Source organism: Colletotrichum karsti, assembly GCF_011947395.1.
Source record: "Colletotrichum karsti strain CkLH20 chromosome Unknown Scaffold5, whole genome shotgun sequence".
Taxonomy (NCBI): domain Eukaryota; kingdom Fungi; phylum Ascomycota; class Sordariomycetes; order Glomerellales; family Glomerellaceae; genus Colletotrichum; species Colletotrichum karsti.
The window spans coordinates 169068-181552 of record NW_024065905.1 but is presented as its reverse complement, the minus strand read 5'-3'; the positions used below and the strand labels follow the sequence as shown (position 1 = coordinate 181552).

The following is a 12485-nucleotide window of genomic DNA, read 5'->3' as shown; positions in this document are numbered from 1 at the left end:
ACCTTCAACTCATCCTACCAATTCTCGTCATCAAACCATCACAATGGCCGAACGATGTCTCGATTCCGACAGTCCTCACGACAGCTGTATTCCGATCAACAGAACTTGCCCTCACGGTATCAACAGGAAGAACTGCGTCTACTGTTCCCCCAGACTCAGACTTTAGACTCGTACATTACAAAAATTGGATCAATATGAGCACGATTTCAGGTTTGGAGGATAAGATACTGGAGATCTTGGAAGGCTTAAAGAGAACAGGGGGTGAGGAAAGTCGAAGGTAATTGCTTAGGGTCCTCGCCACAGTTGATCTACAGCATCTGCTATCACACGGGAACTTTGAAAAGCTATCATTCGTTATGAATACTTCAATTGAACTGAGCCGTATATATCCCAATATCCCACGTTCCGTGAAAATATCATGTTTTCGTAATGCACAATCAAAACAGCAAGCTTTTCCAGAACAAGACAAAAGATTCAACTCCAATGTCCCAACTCAAACCAATCCCAAGTGCCTCAGCGCAGTCCAGATACGATGAGCGTTGTTTCCCATCCCATTGCCCGCCAGTTGAGGCCCGATCGTCTCCCGTAGGCGCATCTGGTCAATGTCATCCATCATCTCCCACAACTCCCTCAAGAACCCAATCTCCACCCTCGTCTCGCGAAAGATCCTCGCGTACCCGACAAACAACAACTGCGCGGCGCCGGGCGGCATGAACGCCTCGACCCGCGGCATGAACTCGACCAGAAACTCCCCGATCGGCCGCGCGAACATATCCGAGCATCCGAACGCGCGGTCCTGGTCCAGCACGCAGCACAGCAGAAACAGGTGCCAGTAGATCTCCTGGATGGTGTCGAGCCGGTTGCGGGCGTTGAGCAGGAGGAAGCGCGGGCGCGCGAAGAGGTCGAAGCCGTCGGATGCCTCGCGGTTCGAACGGCACAGCATCTCGATGTAGCGGAAGACGAAGCCCGCGGCGCGCGCGAAGGCGTCCTGGAAGCGGTGCCGGTCGAAGCCGGCCGGGTCGAGGCCCGGGTTGTAGCCGCGCAGGAACTCGGGGACCGCGAAGTAGGCGCCCGGCACGGCGTTGCGGGTGCGCGGGAGGTGTTCGTGCATGACGTCGCGGTCGACGAGGATTCGGGTGCCGTCGGGGAGGAGGACGGTGATGCGGTTGCGGAGGCGGCCGTCGGGGCGGAGGGGCCCGTTGGGGAAGTTGTTTGTGGTGTTGAAGAGGTTTGCGAAGTTGAAGAGGCGCGGGCCCGCGTTGAGGTTGAAGGGCGGGTGGGGGTTGGCTCGGGGGAAGGCGTTGAAGTTGTTGGTGTTGATGTTGACTCTATCGCCGGTGTGGACATTGTTGAAGGCCTGCCCAGGCCCGGCCCAGGGGAATTGTGGCTCAGGTTGAGGGTTGTAAGTCCACGGACGGAACATGATGATTTTGATGTGATTTGGAAATAGGATTGGTTGAACTTAATGAACATAGTCTTGGGGTAGAGAATGCCTTTTGTTGTAGTATTAACAGTATCGGCTGTCGGTGACACATGTATCACCACTTGGTACGGGCACATGGGCGTGCCAATGTTTGCCTGGACAGCCAAAGGCGACCACCCGGACTCACCGCCTGATTTCCGTTGGTTTTCCTCCATCTTATCTTGCGGTGAATAAGATCTCGCAGTGGCCAGCCGTTGCACTCTGGACGACGCAACCAATGCTAGGCTCTCGCCTGAGAAATCGATCCTGCGGTGTCCAGTATGTCAGGCTCCAAGCGCAAGGTCACATAATCGTTAGGCAGAGCATCTTGTGTAGATTTCATTTCACAGCTGTGTATTTGATAAGCCTCTCGCAATTTACTTGCAATATATGAACCCAGTTACACATGCAATGACTTAGTTAGACATCAACATCTGTCGCCGGCCAATCTCAAGATCAGTTTTGTTTTGGATCATTTCAACGAGATTCATTATTCCGCCACCAGACTCTCACGGATTTGAAGCCGTTCTGCTGAGACGACGAGACTGGCTCGACCTTCAAAACTTACATTATCACATTCGTAATTGGTGTTGGAGAATTGAAGACCTCCGTTCTGAAGACTTCAAATAACTGGATCGAAGGCCTTCATCTTCCCCACGGCCCATCGAAGATCTCTAACATCTGCAACCGACCAATAGACTGAAAGAAGCATAGAGAACCTAAAGCCTATAAGGGTAATTGAGCATAACTCCTTATCCACCTTTCCGTGACTAAAGACCGAACTGAATCGTTCATCGTTAGATAGCGAAGATACTGTAGTTGTCAACCTCCAATCACCTAATGCTAAGCATTGCTGGTTACAGTAGTGACCGGAGGGAAATCGGCCCCCCGTTCCTGAGAATCATAGATAAGCTTACACTTTCGGTTTCTGATCCCGAGTGGCCCGCGGTGGGTAGAGCCCATTATTTCGGCTTCTTCAAATACCTTCAAATACCGAGTCAACCTCGAAGCGGCTCGTCCCGTTCAAACCCCGAGGCCCCATATCGCGCCATACCTTACACACATGGGTGTAGAGACTTGCTTTCGCATGGCGAGATAACATCACCAGCTTTTCCGATCCACTCCGATATATCGATCGTATGGCTGGCAGATGCGAACGAAGGGTGGAGGCGGTGGCGCTGATCGTTCCATGCCATGTCATTAATCTATGTAGACATCTTGTATTTACGTACGGCGAACCTTTCGGCAGATGGATCGGTAATACGAGTTACTGGCATCCGCTTTTTGTCTCTTGTCAGCAGTGGGAAAGGGAATCAGCTAGAATCATACTTAAGCCAAGGTTTACAACGATGGACAGCTTGTTCTTCATCCGACAGGTACGACCGGACCAGCTTTATGAGAACTTCAATCTCAAAGAGCCTGAAAGATGCTGTTCTCTAAAACTCTGACTCTCGCCATCGCTGGTGCTCAAGGCATCCTGGCCGCGCCCGCCTTTACCAATGGCACAGGCACAGTGGACCGGTCGAACCTGACCGTGGCTTTGGTTCGCAAGCCTCCGCCCAACTGGCCGCTTCCGCTCACCAACTACGACTACACGGGCATCACTTTCAACATCAGCGAGTGTGTGGATACCGGCATCGAGCTCATTCGCGAGGCCAAGGCTCAAGGCGCAAATCTCATTGCCTTCCCGGAACTCTGGTTCCCTGGGTAAGTCATCACCAATGAATACATGATCAAGAGCAACTCTGTTGCTGCGGAAAGCACCATGTGACTGAGAATCGCGATTGGCAGCTTTCCGAAGGGATTGGGTAGTGAATTCAACTTCACTCAGGATTACCTCCCATCCTACATCGACAACACGATCGTCGTCGGAGACGAACAGTGGAACCGCCTGATTTCAGCCATTGCAGAGGCCGGCATCTACACCATCCTCAACTTTGTCGAGCGTGAGGACGACTTCATCTACATATCTCAAAGCTTGGTCGACGCGCGGGGAAAGATTCTTCATCACCGCCGCAAGTTGCGCCCCAACGGCAATGAGCGGGACATTTTCAGCGATGGTACTCTCGACGGACTCAAGATTTTGGAGACAGAGTATGGCAGATGGGGAATGCTTGCATGCTGGGAGTAAGTCATCTACACCAAACGTCGAATTCCATCACGACGCAGTTGCTCACCGCGTGTTCTCACTGTCAGGCACTTTTGGCCGAGCATGACGTTCAACATGTGGGTTCAGCGCGAACATGTCCACCTGGCGGCATTCCCGTACCTGACCACAAACGACGACGAAACCGCCTCGGGTGCTTGGGAGAAGGATGTGGTGAATCAGGGAGTCACCAGCACATACGCCATCGTGAGCGGCGCGTACACGCTCGTCCCGTCCATCGGTTCGAGCTTCATCTTCGACCCGACGGGCGAGAGGGTGGCTTACATGAGTGCCGATGTCAGTCTCGAGGAGTTTCCCATGCTCTACTACAGTTTCGACACCAGTCGGTTCAACAGCTCAGCCACTTACGATGTCAATGGCCAAACGTCTTGGGCAATCTTGAGTCAGATTGTTGACGGCTTTCCCGACTATGTGCCCAAAGTTGAGGGCGAGTTTGTGAAGCATAAGAACGTCTCTGTTGAGTTGCTTCAGACAGGAGAGTACGTCATGCCTTCTTCTTGACCTTTGGGATTGGAATACAGGCAATCAGGATCATGATATGTCTAGTTGCCTTGGAAGGTACATATACGAGCACTCTTACTATTCTGGGGAAATCCGGTAATTATAAACTTCAAGGTTGTCATGTGAACACCATGATACTACTAGATGATTTCAATGTTCAATAGCCCAGTAGATCGTTCATACAACTCGAGATACTCCAGACCAACTATCTATCTATTCTCACCCTGAACCATACCCATTCTTGTAGCGTGAAGCTCAATCAACCTCATCGCTGTTCCTGGATCTTTTAACTACAAACTGAATGCCTCCATCCGTAGTGGAATCAGCCTTGACTTCATAGGTATTCCACTCAGGAAACAGCTATGAACCCCGCAAGCTGTTAGTCTAATGAATACCAAGCCTTGAGATATAATAGTAACGCACCGGTTGAAGCCCACGGGTAAGCATTTGCTTCAAGACCTGGCATGCGCTGACCAATCCAATTATAAACGGAATCAGTTGGCCTGTGGTCCGAAGAATATTGACGCCTTGCACATCATTCCACATCAAAGTAAGCTCGATAGACAAAATGAAAAAAACTATCGCCACAGCCGTAGATATATTCAAAATCCAAGGCACCCATTTGTAAGATGATCTAATATGGTCAATATCACATAGGTCTTATCGACGTCTTGAAACCCTAACGCACCGCATGTCCTGTTGCTCGTTGAACACTGGTCGCCCAGTCTTCTTATCGTCCCCTGAACTGAGAAAGGATATGATGATGCCGATGAAGGCAGTTGGGCTGGTAGCGGTGTCGTCGAGAAGGTGTAAATAGAAGAGAAAGGTGGGGGCCAAGATGTCCACAAGCCCCAATTTGAACGCTTCCAATTTCACTCTCGGGCCCGAAGCGTTCAGGAAGCCCGGTATTGGCCCAGTGTCCCCCAGAGCAGTGAGAATCCACTCTATTGTGAGCTTAAATCCTCCACGGACGATTGCGGTCATGTCTTTAGCTTTGGGATACGTAAGAAATAGGACGTCGCGAACAACGCAGAAAAGCAGAGCAAACATGACAAAGCAGGCGCAGAATATGACCCAAAAACCGAGAGGAATAACGAAAAGAACAAAGCATATGGAAAAGACTCGACATGCTATTATTATCGGTTTTCTCATCGGCAGGCGTGAGAGAAGAAATATTGAAGGAGGTCCACATTTTGTATCTTCGTTCACTGTACTAGCTAGTGAAAACCAAAAGAAGACGTTGAAACCTACGATGACGCCTAAGATAGCTATTCTCCACAAAACACCAGCCCAAGATAGATACCTGCTCTTGAAGCCAGCCAGGAGGTCCATCGGAAGATAGGTGTTGAAGTTCTGCTGGCGAGAAGCTCCTCTTCCGAGGTTCTCGATAGGATGCTGGTGTGCGAGGTTGACCGTGTGACCTGTCGGTCGCTGACAAGAAGCCGTCGACAAGGTGTTGGCGCGTTGAACAAGCGCAACCGTGTTTGCCCGCTGCTGAGAAAGGTAGTTGAAAATGTGATCAAGCAATAACTGAGTTCCCTCTGATCTCAGGAGAGTGGTACGAATACCGACGGTTGAGAGAACGGTGAAAAAGAAGCCATTTGAGAATTGAAGCATGATATACAACTCAATCACTTGGATAGAGCCGTCCTTCTGGGCAATGATACTGGCGGTTGTAATGGCCAGAACGAAGATGGCATTTACCCCGTGGACTTCCTCAGCACTTGATGGATCTAGTAGAAGGCGTAGCCATGATGATACCCACTGGCAGTAGATACCAATTCGGATTCCTAGGCCGTACAAGTCTGGGTTTCCTTCGATTGGGAGGCACAGAGGGGCATCCATGTTGGTAAGCCGAACTTGAAGTTATTTCTACTCTTGCTTTGTCAGTAAGTGGACGGTTTGGAGGGAACTGTTCCCGTACTGTGTTGTGGTGGATTAATATGAGATATACGTGAAGGTAGGGCTTGTGGGGTTGATACTGAGACCATGATAATGTATCAGGATCATGTGTAATACCGCCCATCAGCCTGGTGAGATCTTGACTTACCCCTCCCTACTATCACATGAGCATTGTGTGACGCGGGCGTCAGAGAACCAATAAAGTTCACTGGATAAGTGGGAATACTTCATTGGACAAGTTTATATTTGCTGGCAAAAATTCACTCATGTGCTGAGATGGAAAGGTGTCCAGATCGTTGGGGAGGAGAAGGGTTTCTTTTCGCCCAGCTGATTTTTCACTGTCGTCTCGCATACAGCGGATACTGATACTGATACTGACCCTGGCCGAAGGAATGAGTCTTTTTCAGTGACCAACCGATGCAGATCGTTTATTTGCGAGAATAGCAGGCAGCAAGCAAACACTGACCCGCAAGGGTCAACAAAGTCCTGAGTCACAAACAAATCCGGAAAGAATATTGAGACGATGAGTGCAACAATGGCAAACATTGCGCCGTGACGTACCTAACACGCTGGAGGTGAAGCCGTCGAGAAATGCGCTGCCGCGTAAAACGTGCTGGTGATGAGCCAATGAGGGTGCTGGCTTTAGTGAGTCAACCGGCGAGAAGTCGCTAAAAAAGCAGCCAAAACAGGGCCTGAGCGGCGGCACAGCTGCCTGTTTGCCGATAAGAGCTTTATCGTCATGTTATCGTGTACCCAAGCAGCTATCGATAAGACGAACAATAGCGTAAGCCAAGGCATTCTTGGGCGTCCAGCTGAAGAAACGCTCTTTCATCACCGACGCCATGAAGCAACTGGCCAAATTTGGTGGCTTTCCCTCCAACAACGGCCAATTCCCCTCGCCATGGGCGTCGATCACTGATCTCCGGAAAGTTCAATGTTGAGATTGTCATCCAATCGCGCGCCTGAGTTTCCAGAATGGGTCAAGCCGGTGATGAATTTACCAAGCTCGGTGAAAGCTGCAGGTCAATATCCTTCCCGCAGAGTATGAGCAACACCCAAGCCATGCATCTCCGATCAAGGTATAAGTAGGCCTTTCAATCCCGTTTTTTCTCAACGTAATTAGCTCTTCGACCAAATCATCTTTGCCTTCCTCCTCTGCCCTACCAATTCTCTCCCAGGCCGATCTTGGAGGTCGCCATCGCTACCATGGACGCTATCGTCGAGAAGAGGGAGTACCATGTCCGAGACCTCCCTACTCGGACCGTGACTCTCTTCCCTGCCAGAGCTCAAGTCATTCGCGACCTCAACCAACTCCAATTGAAGGTAGGTAACCCCAAACCCCTACTCAGAACCAACTACTAACCCGTCCCCAGCCCGGTACCAACGAGGTCACCATCATCGGCCTCACCCCAACCGTCGACGAGTCCACCATCAAGGTCGAGGGCACCGGTTCCGCAGTCATCAGCGACATCGCCATCGAACTACTCCCCAACCGCGACATCTTTGAGGAAGTCTACCCGGATGACGAGTCCGACGTCGACAACGAGTCCGACTTCTACGACGACGACGATGAGATCCCAGACTCCCCCGAGCTCGAGTCCGCCCGCGCCAGATTTCTCGAGCTCGAAGACGAGCAGCGCCAAGCCAACGAGATTGTCGACAGCGCTGCTACTCGCCTCGGCTTTCTCGATGCCTACGGAAAGTCTCTCGAAAAGAAGCCGAGCGTGGACCTCGTGGACACCATGTCCGCCTACCGCACCGAGCGTGAGAAGGTCTTCCAAGACCGGATCGCCGGCACCAAACGCTCAAGAGAAATCGCCAAACTCCTCGCTGCAGCAATCAAGAACAGGAACCGCCTTGAGAAGCTGAAGCGCAAGGAGTCGCGACCTCTCGAGCGTGAGAGGAAGATGGCTCGGAAGAAGAGGCAAAAGGAGCAAGAAAAGTCCTTGAGGAAGAGACAAGAGGCCTGGAAGGAGAAGGAGCGCATCCGAAATGAGCGCGAGCGCTTCTGGCCCAAGGTCTGCTACTCCGTCCGCGTCACCCTCGAAGCGCACGCCTTCACGCCCATGTCATCCCGTCGGACGTCTGTCTCCAGCGACACCGCTCAAGTCTTCAACCCCTCCGCGGAATCGGAGACCGAGACACCCCTCTCCTGCGACCTCTCGCTCACATATGTCACTTCCGCCGCCTCCTGGGAACCGAGCTACGACCTCCAGCTCTCCACCACGAACAACACCGCCACCCTCTGCTACGACGCCAGCATCACCAACGAGACCTCGGAGACGTGGACCAACTGCAAGGTCATCCTCTCCACCTCCCAAACCACCTTCTCCGGCCTCGAGGAAGAGATCCCCGAGCTCAAGCCCTGGAAAATCATGCTGGCGCCCAAGATGGGAAGCGGCATCGGCGGGAAGAACATACTCAACAGTCGTGAGGAGCGCTTGCAGCGCGAGACATGGCGCAAGGCCCAGAAGAAGACCGAGAAGCCCGTGGACCGAGAAAAGCTATTCGGGGTCGAGCGCGGCTATGCCTTCGCCGGCGCCGCCGCGGTATGCGAGGAGGCGGAAGAATCTGACGAAGACATGGGCTTCTTTCTCAACGACGACAGCAACGAGGACGAAAGCCCACCGAAAGGCACCGAGGAAATTTTACCCGCGCCCCATATGGCAAGGAAAACCAGAGGGAGCATGGTCGGCAGGCTCGGTTCCGCCGTGGCGTACGGCGTGGCATCCGCCAGCCGCCGCAAAGAATCCCCTGGCGGCGGAGGTGGCGGAATCGGCGAAGAGTACAACTACCCGCTGCAGGACCCAAGAGAGGCCGCGCTGGACTTTGAAGAGTCGACGATCGAAGAGACGGGCTTCACGACGACATACGACCTTCCGGGCAATAAGACCCTACCCCCTCGGCCGACAGCTTCGAAGCAACGCGTCGCACGACTCAACTTCTCCAACGTCGCCTTCAGCCACACCGTCGTCGCCAAGTACAAGCCCGCCGCGTACCTCAAGGCCAAGATCCGCAACGGAAGCAGGCTCACGCTTCTCAAGGGCGCAGCGGGACTCACCCTCGATGGGACCTTCATGGGCCGCACGACGCTACCCCGCTGCAGCGCCGGCGACGCCTTCACGCTCGGCCTGGGCATTGACCCCGCAATTATGGTGACCTACCCCGTAGCCGACGTGCGGCGCGCGACGACGGGATTCTTCTCGAAGGAGAACAGCTCCGTGTACACGCGCAGCATCAACATCGCCAACACGCGCGCCGCGGCGGGTAAGCCCGTCTCGCTTCTGGTGCTCGACCAGCTCCCCGTGTCCGAGGACGAGCGGCTCAAGGTGGACATTCTGGATCCAAAGGGGATGGCCATCGGCGGTGCTGGCGTTTCAAGCGGACAGCCTGGTCGTAGTGACAAGGAGGACGTCAACTGGGGTAAGGCGGTGTCGAACCTCAAGAAGGATGGCCAGGTCGAGTGGGAGGTCACTCTCAACGCTGGCAAGGCCGTCAAGCTCGGGTTGGAGTATGTTGTCGCGATGCCATCCGGAGACGCGGCGACAGAGTGTTAGGGGTGCGAGGGCATCCGTCCAGAACGGCCTTTGATGCCGTTACCTAATCCCCGACGACGTGTGTCGTTCTTTGGCTGGACGCCCTTTCTAATGGTTCGATTCTGGCGATGGATATGTCAATGTTCAAGGAGGAGGACACGTTATTGATGGAATTCTCATCCATTCATTGAAGGAAATCAGACAAGCAAGCTATTTGGATATAAAAGACAAAGCAACGCCGTTTGTGATATCAAGTACCCTCGTACCCATGAATCCCTTTCTTTTCACGTCATGCCGGTCATTTTTCATGGCATCTCAGACCGCTCGTTGATCGCCGGCATCTCGTGGACCACCCTCGCGTCCTCGGACAGCTCAGCATATCCTCCTTGCCCCTGTTGGTAATATGGCGAACTTGGCGTTCTCGGCGTGCCCAATGGGCTGGGTACGGCGGTGCTCGTGCTCATGTCGGACACAGGTCGATGGATGCCCGCTCCATCCGAGAGTGTTGAAGGTGTGTTTGGCTGAGTGAGGTAACGTTTCTCTTCCGGCGGCGCCAACTCGGCTGGGCCTGTTGCCCCATGGTACGCGGTAGCTTTGTCTCCCGTGGGATGAGCCGCAACATCGTGGTGACCCTTCGTCCCAGCCCGACGCCGGCGCCACATGAAAAAGAATCCCGCGATGATAGCCACAACACCCAAAGTCGATCCAACCGCAATGCCCGCAATAGCCCCTCCACTCAACGCCGCCGCCGCCGCAGCCCCTGCTGCTTCCGTCGAGTTGGTCGGCGACGGGGTGCTCGTCTCCACGGTGCCCACGTACTGGGTGCGCGTCAGGGAAGACGGGGTGGCGTCGTTGGCCAAAGGCGCCGGGTACGTCGGCGAGAGTTTCCCGGCGGTCGGCACGCTGATGGGCACGCCGCCGGTGGAGTTGATCTCGACCGAGGCGTAGAAGGCGAGCACGCGCGTGCCGAGGTCGTCGCAGTACTTCTTGAGCGGGGGCAGGTTCTGGATCGTCTCGGGCCACTTGGTCTGCGTCTTTTGCGGGTTCTTGGGGTCGACGGGGCAGTTCTCGCCGCAGGTGTCGGGGTGGTTGCAGGCCCAGAACTTGTTGAAGCCCTCGTTGTCCGAGTCGTTGCAGCGGACGAGGCCTATCCACGGCGACTTTCCTGTATTCATCTCGTTAGACGTCATCTGCTGGATGGTTCAGAGATTGGCGAGCCCTACCCATGTCGAGACCGCCCTTCGGCGGGCAGTTGTTGTGCTCGTATGTGGGATCGTTGCAGCCATATTGGTACGTAACACCCGTAGTGTTGTCCCAGCAGGCCTGGACGATGCAGTTGTCGCCGGCGAAGCAGCAGAAGCTGCTGGCGTACTTGTCGCCGTCTTGCTTGGCGAGTCCGTCGCTCTCGGGCAGGCAAGGGACGAGTGACGGGTGAGCGGGTGAGTCTTTGGCGTAGTAGCATTGGTCCCAGTCTTTGACCGGGCTTTGCGCTGCGGCGAGGGTCGCCAGAAGGAGGAGGAAGGGGAGGGTTGTGAGCATCGTGATGTTCAAGGTGTGTCGAAGGGTGTTGCAGGAGAGAGATCTGTGGCAGTCCGCGACCACCTCATCAAAGGTGAAAAGCAACAATCGATTCGATCGAATTGTGATGTTTTGTCGAGAAAATTCGAGGTCGAAGGCTGTCGGATAAAAAAAGAAAGGCTTAGTTGGTGAATATTTCTCGAGGAAGTTGCGACCGAGGCAAAAAGAGGCAAAAAAGAAGAAGAAGAAGAAAGGAGAATCTGCACCTTCCCTTGACAAGCAGCAGAGCCAACAGCTTTCACCCCTTCAACCTCCAATTCCCTGCACTTCCTCTCTTCTAAGCCCGTCAGCCCATCTGTCAATGCTTTCTTCTTCGTCGCGTTCCACGACCAACAGCAACCCCCAGGACCAACAAGCTGAGCCAGCCAAGGCAGTAAGCAAACATTTGTTCGTACAGCCCACCCATCGGCCAAGGCGTCACATTAGTGCTGCTCCGTGCCTCCGAGGCGACACCAACAAACGGTCTCTCGACGAACCAGTGGGTAGTTGGATCGGCACTTGGGCCTGCGGTTGTCCGTTTTCCTCCTGTCGTGGTGTCTCTGATAGGACGACGGCCCGGATCCATCTTCCATGCGGATACGGGCATGAGACACCACGGAGACGATGCCAGATTGGACGAGGGCCCCGGCATGGCTGAGCCGGAGGATATGCAGGTCTGCGGACGTGTCAGGGCTGAGATTGCCTATGTCATCGGGTTGGTGAGGTCGAGAGTAAGACGCATGTATGCACCTCCCGTGGACTGCGTCGGGGCATTTGGCTACTATTTGAGATCGAGGTAGCCGGCTCTCGGTGTCTTCGACAAATCCTGGTTTCTTCTGTCGTTGGTGACCAGGGATTGGTCGATTTCGAACCAACCAGCGGCATCCATTCGGCTCACTCAGCTGAGAGGAAGTTGTACCACCGTCGATCGTTGGCCTCCAGGGACATATCTGAGCTTTCCCGGCTGCATGGAAAGTTTGACGTCGATCCATAGAATCATGGTTCGTGCCTGTCTGGAGATTGAATAGCTTGTTGGTTCTATTCAACCACAACGCTATGATATCTTTGTTTTCGCAGCAGAGAGGCTTTGCTGGAGGTTGTAGCTGCTCAAACGCTGTCTCTTGCTAACGCTCATAATTCGCCGCGCCATATTATGCAACAACCCTTATTCTTCCCAACTCTATCCAAAATCTCATCATGACCGTCAAGTGCGCATTTCCATGAATATTCTAGAAAGCTTTCCTTAATAGGGCTCTAAGGTGGTCTCATTCTTCTCAATAGACCGTATCCCCGGGCCCAAGCGAAATCTATATAACCAGCCTTCTCATGCTGGACCGATTTTCTCCGCATACTGAACGTC

The 12485-nt window shown here is 53.6% G+C and overlaps 4 protein-coding genes across 4 annotated transcripts; 2 read left to right on the top strand and 2 right to left on the bottom strand.

Moving 5' to 3' along the window:
* Positions 1–493: 493 nt before the first annotated feature.
* Positions 494–1423, bottom strand: CkaCkLH20_02060 (uncharacterized protein; the record flags this gene model as incomplete). The annotated part of the gene is made up of 1 exon (XM_038884779.1): positions 494–1423. One exon carries the CDS (start codon positions 1421–1423, stop codon positions 494–496), a length of 930 nt encoding a protein of 309 aa, XP_038749567.1.
* A 1465-nt stretch (positions 1424–2888) lies between these two features.
* CkaCkLH20_02059 (uncharacterized protein) lies at positions 2889–4130 on the top strand (the record flags this gene model as incomplete). The annotated part of the gene is made up of 3 exons (XM_038884778.1): positions 2889–3169; positions 3254–3589; positions 3659–4130. The coding sequence occupies 3 exons, from the start codon at positions 2889–2891 to the stop codon at positions 4128–4130; spliced, it is 1089 nt and encodes a 362-aa protein (XP_038749566.1).
* A 3108-nt stretch (positions 4131–7238) lies between these two features.
* On the top strand, positions 7239–9589 carry CkaCkLH20_02058 (uncharacterized protein; the record flags this gene model as incomplete). The annotated part of the gene is made up of 2 exons (XM_038884777.1): positions 7239–7355; positions 7406–9589. The coding sequence occupies 2 exons, from the start codon at positions 7239–7241 to the stop codon at positions 9587–9589; spliced, it is 2301 nt and encodes a 766-aa protein (XP_038749565.1).
* Positions 9590–9873: 284 nt separating this feature from the next.
* On the bottom strand, positions 9874–11107 carry CkaCkLH20_02057 (uncharacterized protein; the record flags this gene model as incomplete). The annotated part of the gene is made up of 2 exons (XM_038884776.1): positions 9874–10733; positions 10792–11107. 2 exons carry the CDS (start codon positions 11105–11107, stop codon positions 9874–9876), a joined length of 1176 nt encoding a protein of 391 aa, XP_038749564.1.
* Positions 11108–12485: the final 1378 nt, after the last annotated feature.